This window comes from Falco peregrinus, chromosome 4, assembly GCF_023634155.1.
Source record: "Falco peregrinus isolate bFalPer1 chromosome 4, bFalPer1.pri, whole genome shotgun sequence".
In the NCBI taxonomy this organism is placed as follows: Eukaryota; Metazoa; Chordata; class Aves; order Falconiformes; family Falconidae; genus Falco; species Falco peregrinus.
In genome coordinates, this window is record NC_073724.1 from 50,156,766 (window position 1) to 50,170,098 (window position 13,333).

General features: G+C 38.2%; 1 protein-coding gene across 1 annotated transcript in view; it reads left to right on the top strand.

Annotated features, from left to right (window-relative positions):
• The window catches only part of OCA2 (OCA2 melanosomal transmembrane protein), a 177,834-nt gene extending 165,571 nt beyond the window's left edge, over nucleotides 1-12,263 (top strand). Inside the window, exon 23 of the mRNA XM_027788838.2 lies at nucleotides 11,490-12,263. Within this exon, the coding sequence (XP_027644639.1) occupies nucleotides 11,490-11,577 (88 nt within the window). The 3' untranslated portion in view covers nucleotides 11,578-12,263. The remainder of the gene's footprint in view (nucleotides 1-11,489) is intronic.
• Nucleotides 12,264-13,333: the final 1,070 nt, after the last annotated feature.

The following is a 13,333-nucleotide window of genomic DNA, read 5'->3' on the forward strand; positions in this document are numbered from 1 at the left end:
GATAATACAAAGTCAGTAAAGGTTATTTAATTTGAAACATTTTGGAACTAAAATAAATCACAGTTAATTTCTGCCATATCCATTTTCTTTGGTTTGTTTAGACTATGTAGAAAAATAATATCTAAAACTTTTTTGTAGATACAGTTTGTTTCAAAAATAGACAAAACACTTTATAAGAAAACTCTATAGCAGAGAGTTTTGAGCTATAAAAAGATATTTTAACAAAAATGTGGGTAAACCTCAAATTTGGTTTTTTTGTTTTGCAAAAAGCAAATAATCACCAAAAGTGAGTTTTTTTCATAAAATACTGAAATGCTAGCTGTAAACTTTGCAAAACATATTTCAGCAGCCCTAATGCATTCATTTTTGCCCAATGAACCTCACTAGTTTTGTGTAAATCTCATTAATAGACTATTTGTATCAGAATCGTTCAAACAATTCATGAGAACAATTCACTACCAGCAACACTGAAGTTTGTACTCACAATCAGTACACGAGTCTCTCAAATACTGTCAGAGAAGACATACTTCATTGATTTTCTCTTCAAGTTGTCCATGATGATTTTAATCTTCTTAAGCTCAGACTCACAACCACACCTCATTACACAGATGTGTGGGAGAGGAATAAGTGTGGCTTTCCCAAGAAGTGGAATCAATTACATATATTTGCATTTCCTACATTTTAGAATGGTGTTAAGGTTTCATAATGAAACCAGAAGCAACCAGTTGAGGACTAAACTTGTTTTGGGGTCTGCCTGGAGGATGTGGAGAGCGAATATATTGCTAATATACAACAACAGATTCAATGGTGACATGAAGTTATGATAAACTCAAAAAATCACTAGCAGATAATCTTGAATCTTTATGCCACACTTTATCATGGCATGTCCTACTTCTTTAGTACGACATGAAGGCAACAAATCTGTCTGTATAGAAGATGCTCCCCTAATAATGAATGGGAAGTCTACTCTGCCTCCAGGACTTCCACATTAAAGCACCAAGTAATATATTGTTGGGAATATTTGGGGACTCAAATAGCCGTGGCAATGAAGAAAACTAATTTTGTCATTAGTGGGTCAGAAACTCATGTGAACTTAAACCATTCAAGCTATATTTACCTGTGGAATTTTCTAGAAGGTGTGCAAACTTAAGTTTGAGGAATTTATCTCAGCTCTGGTAAAGGTAATGGTAAACAATTTATCTAGCTGCACATTGACAGTAACAATAAATACTGTGTTTGAAATTCTTTGATCTCTTTGGAGCACAAATGTTAGAAACAAAATCAAGTATGTTACACTGCAACACAGAGAAAAATCATCTAACTAAAGAAGGAGGTAAATTCAGTCTGTGACATATTCCTTTTTGCCAAAATACAGCATGTAAGATCACTTGCTTTCAAATAGTCATAACAACACTGCCTGGAAAGAATGGAGTTATGACTTTGATTATAAACTTCTATAGTTTTGACACCTCACTTTTGAGCTTTAACATTGTATACTGTATGTTTCTTGGGAGTATCTGTTAATGGAAAAGAGAAATAATACACTCTTTTTAAATAGACTATATGGATTGAATTGCTGAGAAAAAGTGGATACAAAGTAATTTAGATTTTAAAGGCATATTTAGATTTTAGCAGTATTAAAGCTTAAGGGAGACTGCTTAAATACAAAGCTGTCTAGTAAAACTGCTTGAAGGACCTTTGTATCACTAAAGAGACTGTACATATAGTAGACAATATACTAATGGAAAAAATGGTACACAGTTTGTTTTGTTTTCCATAGATGCTTAGAAAAAAAACCAAGGCAAAACCAAGGTGGATTAAACTTTGATTAACCTTGAAGGGAAAAATCTGAACAAAAAAGAGAGAAGGTGTTTCCAAATTATTCCTGTCCATCCAGTTAGTTGACTGGAATCTGGAAAAAAACTAGTGTAACCTAAGTTATTTTTCTAGGTGTTGCAAAAATAATTTTAGTATTTGTCTTGTTGTATTGGCAACATTTATTTTTTCAGGATATCAATTGTTCCTTGACATTGGAATATAGTACTGGTGCTCTGAGTTAAATGCAAATATTGTTTAAATTACTAGCGCATGAACATTTGTACATTTTTTAAAAACAAAACAGAAGGCACATGATTTTCTTAAAAAGGCAAGATTTGGCAACACTGACACTGAGTTGCTGCAATTAACTGTTTAAAGCTGTAATAGTACAGAAGGTCTGAATGCACAGCTCCCCATGGAAATGAGGACAGATAGTCGTAGCCTTGACTTTGCAAAGGCTTCTTTCTGTTTATTGAAGTGTGGGTTTGGTTAGCCCCTCTGGAAGCTAGAATGTTGTACTGATGTGTGTAAGATTACTTTCTTCTGGAAACTAAGGAAAGGTCAGCCCAATTTAAGCATGAACAGATGATGTCTTGACCATGGACTAGTACATGACAGTTGGTTTCAGCTGAGTAAATTGGGTATGTTATGTTGTCATGGCTGGCCACCTGATACTGTCTGTCTTGTTACACAGGTTATACCAGTTGTACAGCACTTAGGAAAAGGAAACTGTTAAGCACAGGCTCAGGTGTCCATCTGCAATGTCAGAGCTTCCTCTTCTCTCTGTTTTCCTGGTGCTTACCATGGCTGAAGGTTGGTGCAAGCCTTCTTGGGGAAAGGATGTGCCTGGCATGTTCAAACAGGGTTGGTTCACTCTTGATACTGGTAGTCAGGTGGAGAGTAAGTGGTGCTGTCTTGAGGCAATCTTTTGAGTTGGTTTGGGTAATTGTATCATTTGAGCCAATGGTAATTATATTTTTACTTGACACTACAACTTATCTGTTGAAGACCCTGATGGGTGTTTCATGCCATAGGGCAGATAGATGAAGAAAAGCCAAAACTTCTGGGGGTGAAGCAAAGATGTGTACGCAAGGGAATCATATTGTTTTATCATTATGTTGGCTTTTCTGCCTTTGGAGATCTTCCAAAAGAGACTATGGGTGAGATATCTGGGGTCACTTGATTTGTCTGCTTGACTCTTGATCCAGCAAAATATTTAAATTTGCTTTCTAAGCTAGGATGGGATTATTCCCATGCTTAAACAAGTGATTTAAGTTTAAGACATTTTTCAAGCCATTGGCTTGTGCTTGTCTCTATAATAATACCCCACTGAAGCCTAATCTGTAGAGCCAGGTATTCTGGATTTGAGTGGGCTATATCAATTTATTAAAATGCATTTTAACATGGGCAAAGGTCTCAATCTAGCTTCCTTTACATCCTGTCACACCAATGAGCTTGATTTATGTTATCGTCTTTTTTATTTAAATGTGGGGTATTTATGTTGGCTATAGGGCCCTTAAGACTAAATGTGGAAAGTTACTGTGCTTTTTTCCCTCTCTGTTACCTGGATACAAGGTTTTGAACATCCTGTGCACATTTCCAAATTATTAATACCTATTTGTTCATTTAAAGGGATGTTAAAATCACAACGATAGTGGGAAAAATAGCTTCCATGAATTTATCAGTGTTAGATTGCTCTTCCCCAGTATAATATCATTGTTAGTTCTATCTGTGTTTTCAGGTTTATTTCTGAACTTGAGCTTCTGTTCTTCCCTAGCTGTCTGCAGGATTTCATCATTTCCTATTGGAGTTGCATGTTTAGTTTTAAAAGAAAGGTCAGATACTACTGTCACCTAATAATTAATGTCTTGCTGATTTTTAAATAACCAATCACAGTAATTTTTTTTATTAGGATTTATGTGTTTTCCAATTTTTTTCACGGTGTTTCATACAAGTTGCTAGCTTACTATGTATGAATAGGTTTTGGATAGCTATCAGAGTCACTTGTTCTGATAGCCCTGTATTCCATCTCTGCTGTACCACAGAGACGTATGCAGATACTGCAACAAATATTCTATTACAGTCATTTGAATCTGCCAGATGGAACTAGCAGGCCAACTATTCTCTTACAATGAAAATCTGCACTTTTTTCTTTAGATAATCAGAACTTTGAAGGCCAGGGGAAGGGCCATTGCTCATTTTGCACATTGAAGTGTTGAGGTTACGGCAAGACACCTTTAGGAGGATGTTCTAGACTGTGAGAGGCAAAACCTAACACCTTTATATTTTCTCACTCAGGATCCTATTTTCCATATCTCAGGTTCACTCCTGGCAGTTACTCTATGGGAAGTCTTGGCATAGACTCAAAACAGATAGAATATAATGAGAAATTATAATTTTAGTCATCAGAAGAAAACAGGTTCTGTTCCGTGATTTAAATTACATGGTAACTCCTGTGTATGGTAAGTAGTAGGTAACCACACTGTAATTTTTATGTAATTCCAGACTATATGAAATTCACAGCAATTTAATCTTGAATTAATGATGTCTTGCAGCTTTAGCCACCTGTTTTCTGAGCTACAACAGGTGTCTGGATTTGAAGGGGTCATAAGCATGTGATAAACATTTTGAATCTGTTTTCTTTAAGTTGTTGGTAAAGTCCATATATTCTTTTCAAGTAAACTGGATCAGTATGTCAGAGACTTGGAATGACGGAAAGGTTGACAACCAAAATGACAGGAGAGTCATAAGGGAGTTTGCATTGAAAGAAAGGGAAAGAGGAAACAGGATGACAGAAAACTTACCACAGATACACTAAGAATGGAGAAATTGACCAAAAGGAAAATTCCTAGAGGCTTTGAGGGTAAGGCAGACAACAAATTAAAAATCTTTCAGTATCCATTCCTTCCTGAAGTCAGAGAAAAAAGGTAGGGAATTAATAGAACTATTAAAAATGGATAATTTTTTTCTCCAGGAGTTCTGAGCATTTATGGTTTTTAACAATTAGGATGCAATGTCAAAATAAACTTCTGAGAAAATCTCTCTATAGGAGAATTTGGCAGCAAATAATCACAATGAAAATGAGCTAAGAACATTAGTACAAATAATTTATAGATTGTTTTGGATAAAACTGACAAAATATGGAGAACTTCAGAAACTGCATTATTCGCAAGCCTTACATTTATGAAAGTGATTTTGTTTTCTCCCTTTTTTCCTCAAAAAAAATGATTTAACTCTTGTCGCGATGGAGGGAAGACACAGTCACTCAATAAGAGTGATCAGCAGACTTCGTTTATTGTCCCTTACAGTCACCTTTTATGCCTTGTTATAATTAGCTCATACATATTACAAAAGTTAAGCTCATTATTGGTTAGTTGCCTAAATACCAAGCCCGCCCCTAGTTTCTCTTCTGTAGTTATCTGTTCCCACCTGCAACATTCTTTTCCCACCGAAATCTTCCTGTTATTGTGTAACAAGAACAGCCAAAGACAGTGTATTTTTGCTTTACTTCAGATAAGCTGAGAGCGATGTGCATTTTTGTCCAGCCAGCTGGACTATGTCTATGTGAACTTTTTCAGCTAGCCAGTTATCCACAAACTCTATGTAATACTATCTGAGGTACAGAAAAAGGACTTGCTCAGAGAGCTGTACTGCATTAGACTATAACTTATGTAGACCTATATAACTTCTGTTGGCTAGCTGAGTTCTGTTCTTCATGAAGGTAAAACCGTCCTGTCTTCCACTAAAAAAACATCCACCCTTCTAGAGTTCCTTCAGTTCATGAGGGTTATGCTGTATTCTTTTCACTACGATCCGTTAATGTTTTGGTTATACCCTTTTGTTGAAATATAAATGAGTTACTTGGCAAATTGAATTATGACACTTCATTAAAAGGTGTAACTTTCCTTTCATTCAGAAATAACCTTATGTTATTTCTACCCACACCTGAGTCTCTTTTCTGAGGCTGCTTTCATAGGAATTTCAATTTTTTTTTTTCAAAAAATTAGCTTGTGATTATCAAGCTTCCAGAGCTAAGCATTGCATACGATGACAGGTTGTCCATGAATGAGAAGATTTATTTGTCACCTGTCCTTTGTTAAATATTTTTGTGATGACATGCCAGTCTTCAGGTATGCAGATGATGGTTTCTTATTCTGTGTTGAATAACAGAAGAACAAGTAGATGAATGAGAATCACAGAATGGTTGAAGCTGGAAAGGACTCTGGAGGTCCCGCTCAAGCAGAGCCATTTGAACCCATTGCCCAGGACCACATCCAGAAGGCTTTTGAATACCTCAAAGAATGGAGACTCCACAGTCTCCCAGGGAAACCTGTGCCAGTGCTCAGTCACCATCACAGTAAAAAAGTGTTTCCTGATGTTCAGAGGGAACCTCCTATGTTTCAGTTCATGCCCATTGCCTATGGCCCTGTTACAGGGCCACTGAGAAGGGCCTGGCTTTGTCTTCTTTACACCATCCCTTCAGACACTTAAACACATTGATGAATTTTCCCCTGAACTTTTTTTCCAGGCTGAACAATCCCAGCTCCCTCAGCCTTTCCTCAGAGGAGAGATGCTCCAGTCCCTTAATCATCACTGTGGCCCTTCATTGGACTCTCTCCAGTATGTCCATGTCTCTTTTGTGCTGGGGAGCCCAGAACTGGATCCAGCACTCCAGGTGTGGCCTCATCAGTGCTGAGTAGAGGGGATCACCTCCCTCAGCCAACTCTCAGTTCTTTTCCTGATGCAGCCCAGGATATCACTAGCCTTCCTTGCTGCAAAGGCACATTGGTGGCTCATGTTCAACTTGATGTCCATCATGATCCCCAGGTCCTTTCCTGCAAAGCTGAGGCTGTACCTTCTACAGCGCTTGCAGTATGAAACTGATATGAAGTGAGAAAAACAAAATCTGAAGCCTGGTGCAGACTCCACCAATTGAGTTTAAATTGTGCGTTAATTGCAAATACAAGTAGGAGTAGAAGTTATCTTTAACTCTTTTTTTTAAAATTCTTGCCCTTGGCTACCACCAGGCTTCTTTCATTGTCAGTGGTTTGGTCTTGGGAGATTTCTGCTGTTGCTTTTCCACTGAGGAACCACTGAAGGTTCACCATTTCCTTGGAGACATGGTTCTTATACAGATCCCCTCAAGGATGCACAGACTATGTTATGAGCTGTCAGGGAAGGCAGTGCCTGTAGGTGTGGTTTTTATGGGTGAGAACATTTTGTATATCACGTCCCAGATCAGGCAGAACAGGACACTGAACCTGGGTCTTGCACATCCTGGGCCCTGTGTGCTTTGAAGCATCACAAAACAGAGCTGCAAACTACTCTAGGAGATCAGCTTGTCCAGGAAAACTCAATTCAGACCTCAAAGGATTTATTTAGCAAATAATATTGGATAAACTTACAATGTAAGAAAACTTTAATATTCACATCTGTAGATACTCATTAAAATTGGGATTTATTCCTAGAATAATCATACACCAGTTTCCTTTTCTTCTAAGTAAATACAGGACCAGAAATCTTGCTGTGAGGCAGGATCAGAAATAACTAGGTCATTACCAGTGAAAAGTTCCACTTTCTTTGCTGTTTTTGTGCCCACGTTTGGCTTTTAATATGTACTTCACACTTACCTTCACAGAGTTTCATTTTGTGGATTTCAAATTCTCATTTTAATTTGATGAGAACATGCTGAATTCTGTTCTCCACAGAGTCTGACATCTCTCCCATGCTGGGGTGATTTGCAAGCTTTTCACTACTGAAGTTATTAATAAGTAAAACTTTGTCCAAGACAAATCCCTGAGGCTCTCAGTTGAAATACTCTCACTATCTCACACTGAACTAACATCTGCTTGTTGTGTATATTTAAGCTAGGCGATTTCATTTAGATCATGGTTTTATGTGTAAGCTTCTAGTACAAAAAGGAGGGAAGAGTGGGGTGAATGCTAGATCCTGTCACCCATCCCTTCCTTCTGCCTGATCCCGCTTCCTCTTTGCAGCAGTGAAAACTCCATGAGCTGGCTGTGGAGAGTTAAGGGTTAACCTTTTGTACCATGCAGGGTGGGTGTACCTCCCTGTCTGCAAGGGAGGGAGAGGCAAGAAAAGGCCGCCCAGTGCAGGATACAAAAAGTGTATTTTAATGGCAAAGATGTTTATCAGTGTTTCTTGTGAATCTGAAGTTTTAGCACAAGAAAGGTTTTTATGACTTCTAAACTCTGCTGATCCTTTTTCCTGGACAAAAGCAACTGAATGACATGGTGCTTTTTGACTTCAAGGAGTATGCTGAAAATGAGAGTTGCTGGAAGTACTTTTTACATTGTTTAAAATGGATTCTTAGATTTGAAATAACTAAAGAAAACATAGGTAACTGAACATTGTACCGTATGTGACCTGGGACAGGAACCGCAGCTTCCTTTTAGGGAGAGCCGTGGGTAGAGTAATAGGGCACTGAACCGACTCAAGTAATCGATTAACTAACTCTACAGTAACTAATACTTACTGACTGAGCTTTATCTCCCCTCTCTCGGGTACACAAATTCCACATTGAATTTGATCCAATTACATTAGTGCTCAGGCCAGCGAGCCTGAAATTCAGACCTCAAGTTGAGGGGTAATTGTCCATGCAATGAGAATAACGAGTTCATAGTTGTGCCTGATGCAAACATCCACACTAAATTAAATGAGGTTCCTCCCCAGACTGGCTGTGTCTGGCTCCAGCTGCACATTTGACTGGCACTGTGATAGTGGGGGTATGATCACAATTCCTGCATCTTTGTATGTGACCCTGTATAATTCATCCATTTTCTTGCACAGACCTCCTCCAAGCTGGAGCTAGCTTTTCTGTTCTCTTTTCAATGGCTGAGTAGTCTTTTTGAATCCTTCTCTCCCCGTGTCAGTCTTCACAAAGCCGTTATATTACCATTCATTGCTGAGCTGCTGTGTAGTCTCCAGGGAGGTTTGTTAGGTTGCATTAGCACAGATTAAGATCTGCGCTGTCGCCACTCCTCCCAGTACCAGCTCATTGTTTGCTAACTGCGAGGTCAATAAAATTCTATTTTCTGTCAAACAACAGACGGTTTTCTTATGAGAGTTGTAGCAATCTCCAGTTCACCAGCCTGTCATGCAGATACAGCTGCAGGGAGCATTCATTAGATGTACTGAAGGATGTAGGAGGATTTTTCAGCCATCCTATTTTATTCCTACAGCCATTGCTGGTTTTGCTTTATTTTCCTATCTGGACACCTTTTTCTAAGTGAGATTAGGGAAGGCCAGAGACAGATTTGCTGAAAGAAGGAAAGAAAGGGTCTGAGAAGCAGTTAGCTAGCCATCAAATTAATTTATTTATTTATTGCTTTTTTTTTCTAAAATAATTCAAGGGATGCTTTAGCTCTGCTGTTTTACAATATTATTAGCTTGATCACAGTTTAGTGACTGAATAATGATTCACCTCTTTCAAGTAATGAGTCATTTGAAAGCAAGGATCTGAACAGTCAGTCTAGAAAATAATTAACACTTATTTGCAATATATTTATGTATGTTCATATGAACAAAAAAAGAAAAAAAAAATCTTCCAAGTGAATTTCAGACTTTTCAGGAGATATTTGAAAGCTGTGATAATCCTACAAGCCTTTCTAACAATTCTTTGTACATTTCACCACTTGGACACAGCTGGTCCTCTCTTATCCTCTCCCTTTCCCTTTTCCCAAGTCCAAACAGCAGTTTAATATTAACACCTTTGAAACCAGAACAGCAGTAACAATGCCTGTTACCAAAAATGGCAGAAGAGGCCACCACACCAGGTCCTAAATCCCATTGAAATGGAGGAGAAAGCCTTGGAGCTGGGCATGAGAACTGTCCTTCTGGGGCAGATCTTGCAAGCCATATTGGGTCATGGACACAGAGACACTTCTTCAGGGGGATGTCAAGAGGACAGAAGTAAGATGATCTCTCAGCCCTGAAAATCTTCCCCTTTGTATGTTTCCAGCCTTGTAAGGGTTTCCTTTTGTTCTTGTTTTGCCTGTATTTCTCTGGTATGTGAGATGGGCTCACTTTGGTAGTGGGTCAAGAGCGGCCATGAAGCTGGCATTATGGCCAAACTTGGTTTTCACTAAATAATTTCAACATTTTGTTTAGAGTGTTTGCATCTTATTAATTTCTTAATTATTCTGCAAACTTTATAGGCCAGAGCTGAATATTTTTGTGTTTTACAGTGAGCCTCATTGCTTGTAAAATTCCCTTGCCAGTAACTTGAACCAATGGCTGTTAAAGGTGAAAGCACCTCTGACCTGCTGGTCACATCTATGCCTCCTTCAGGCAGCTTTTCAGCAAAACAACAATGAAAGAAACATGAGTCATGAGGATCTTGAGGTTTAGAGTAATGTTGCAGCTGCAGGTAGAAAGAGCAGACTTCAGTGAGCTGTTGAGAAGTTTAATTTTCCTTTCATGCAAGTAGTTTCATACTCTGAGGAAGTGGGGGCTAGACTTAATGCCCCAAGAGGTCCCTTCTAGCTCTAGCTTCCTGAAGAAAGGAAATATTCATCCACCCAAACTCAGAGAACAGTGTCCTCCTGCCACCAATGAAACGGACATCTCTTCTTTAGTGCTCTGATCAGCAATGGCAGAGGGGAACGGGCTGGAGGAACCTTGCTAAGAGCTCCTAACATCCAAGGCAAAAAGGCACAACTAATATACCCATATATAATAAGTAGGTCTTCAAGGAAGAGAATAAATGAAATGCTGTACTTCAGAGAACATTTTCATGCTTTGATGAGGCTTATGGAAATTCTTGCCTGAACTTGACACAAGAAAGTATGTAAGGAGGGTTGTTTGTGGCATGGTCATCTCTCATTGTAGTTCTCATTGTGATTTTAGTAACATAAAACAAATGAGTGTGATCACAGCAGTGTTTCTTCACAGTCCCTCAGTATCATACAATAATGCTTTTAAGTTTCAGAAAACTCCCTTCTTTTTACAGTATGGAAGACCTACAAATCTAGCAGAGTAGGACTTGGCCAACCCCACAACATCCTTTCCGGTTCTCTGTCTTTGCTGCCTGTGTTTGTCAGTCTAAAGAAAGCTATAAAAACTGGGTGTTGTCTTGAAAAGCATATTCTGCAGTGAGAAAGAAATAAATGTTTTGGTATAATGGCAAGGTTTTAGCACTTTTAAAGCTGCCTGGGGTTCATTTCCAACAGTCCATCAATATTCCAGTCTGCTAAACCTGGTGAGAGGTACGGAAGAGGAATACTAGCTGTATGTCACTACAGATCTGTGTATCATTTCAGTGTGTATCACTTCAGTGTGTATCACTTCAGTGATACACACTGGATACTCTATTCTAATGCTGCATAATTTGTAAGAATTGTTACTTTACCCAAACAAAACAAGACATGCTGGATTCTGAGAAAGAGTAAAGTGGAAGAGACGTCCTGAAACCAATGAAGTTATGCTAATGTTGTCCTCCTATCTCTTAAACAGGCCAGAAGTAGAAATGTGAACTTGAATATTAGTCTCCTATTCATTGCCATACTCTCAGTACATCCATGCTTTTAGCAGTGCTATAAGAATATTCGAGGCTTGGAACGTGTAGGATAATGTAAATTTCCTTTTCATAAATTGCTGGGAGAACAAACTATTGTATCCTTATTAATCTTTCCTTTATTTTATTGTTTCAGGTTAGGCTGCCCCATGATGATTGTGTCCTGTACCATCGGGATGTGCTACCTTCTTGTTGCTCATGTCATAGTAGGTTGGAACTCATAGTAATTTATACTTTCAAGACTCAAAAGAAGCTTTCTTTTTCAGTTAGTTTATATATCAGAACACTAAGAACCCATATAAAAGAAAAAAGATGTGTAAAAACCCAAGATATGGTATCAATCAAATGATTGTCAGCATCAGGTCTGGTCATTCTTAACCTTCTGTTTTGTGAACAATTTGCAGTACTAGTCAATCAATATTAGAAGAATCCATATATTTAATTATGAATGCAGTTAATGTGCAGATGAAAAGGCACCAGCACAAGGGAATATGTTGTGTCTGAAAGTTTGCATTGACACAATATAAATGTAGTCACAGATGTAAAACTCATTCACAACAGCAGATGTTCAATAACTTCTTTTTAGGGCTTCATTTGTCTTTGTCAATGTGTTTAGCTATTTGTATTAAAGTAACTAATATTCAAGTTGTAATAATAGACAGTTAAGCAGAAAGTCTGTACACTATGAAGGACGTATCATTATCTACATTTAAAAATAAACACATCTCCTGAAAATGTGCTGTGGAAGAAATTATTATTTTGGAACTGGGATTGCATTCTATGGAGGCTTTGTTTTTCATTTTAAAACTCCTAACCAGTGTTAATCTACCTTTTTTCTTAAAATAAACTAATGCCCCCCTTCTTACAAAAGTACGGACATAAGATGTGATAAAGCACCGGACGTCTTCCATTTAGTTATTAATTCATTTCTGTGATGGAGTACTTTGTTAATAGGTTAATACACTATATGGAAGAATGAGATCATATTTTGGCTTTGATTTCCTTCTCTCTGATAATAATGTGTTAAACTACATACATTGTTTTGTATAATTGGCTTCCAGAAAGGTCAAACTTCTCATTATGAATATTAAGTCCTGTGAGGCATTCAAAGCCTCAGTCCCCATCTTCCAATACCTTTGTGCCATGGTGTGAATTACTGGTGTGTCTGCTTTATCTTGAGTCAGAGAAGTTGGTAACCTTGTGAGTGCAACCCAAGTGAACAAGGCTGAGTTACAAGGAGCCAGTAGAGATGATCAAATGCAGTTTTTACTTGTGCTTATTCCTTGAGATAACCTGGTGAAAGAGAAGCAATATCTCTCCTCAATGGAGGGTGTGAGGTTAATTATATATCCCATTTTACTCATATGCAGGTTGTGTCCCTCACCTAGATGTTTGTTGTGTTTTGTTTTTTAAGTCTGAAATATGATGTTAAAGAGGCTAATGGAAATAAGTCACAAAGCAAGGCTTGGCTTTGAGTGGAGTGTGTGGAGGAGAAGAGTTCTTCCATTGCCCCAAAACCTCCCACCAGGACTTCCAGCCCCATCCATAGTTGGGTACCCTGGATTAGTGAAGTCTTCTGCAGTGGGGCTGAATTTTGCAGCACTGTTGAGAAAGCTCAAGGCTGCTCTAGAAGATCACAAGACCTTCCCCCAGAACCAGCATAAGCTCCATTCCTTTTATATTAAAAAAACCCACCAAAACCAAAACCCTGCAAAAATACCCCAAACCCACACAGACGGGCCTGAAAGACAAATTCAGACAATTTGTCTGAAATAGAATTTGGCCTGTTGCACTCTCAATGTGGAAGTCTCCACTGCTCTGTCTTTGTAAGAGCAGTTTACTCTGTAACAACTGGAATTCTCTTTCAATTAAAGAAACATTTATGCTAATCAGCTTAACATTGATCCCTGGCTAAAAATATTAATACAATATTCCATAGCCCTCAACATTTCTCACATTGGAGCAATCTTGTTGCTGTCA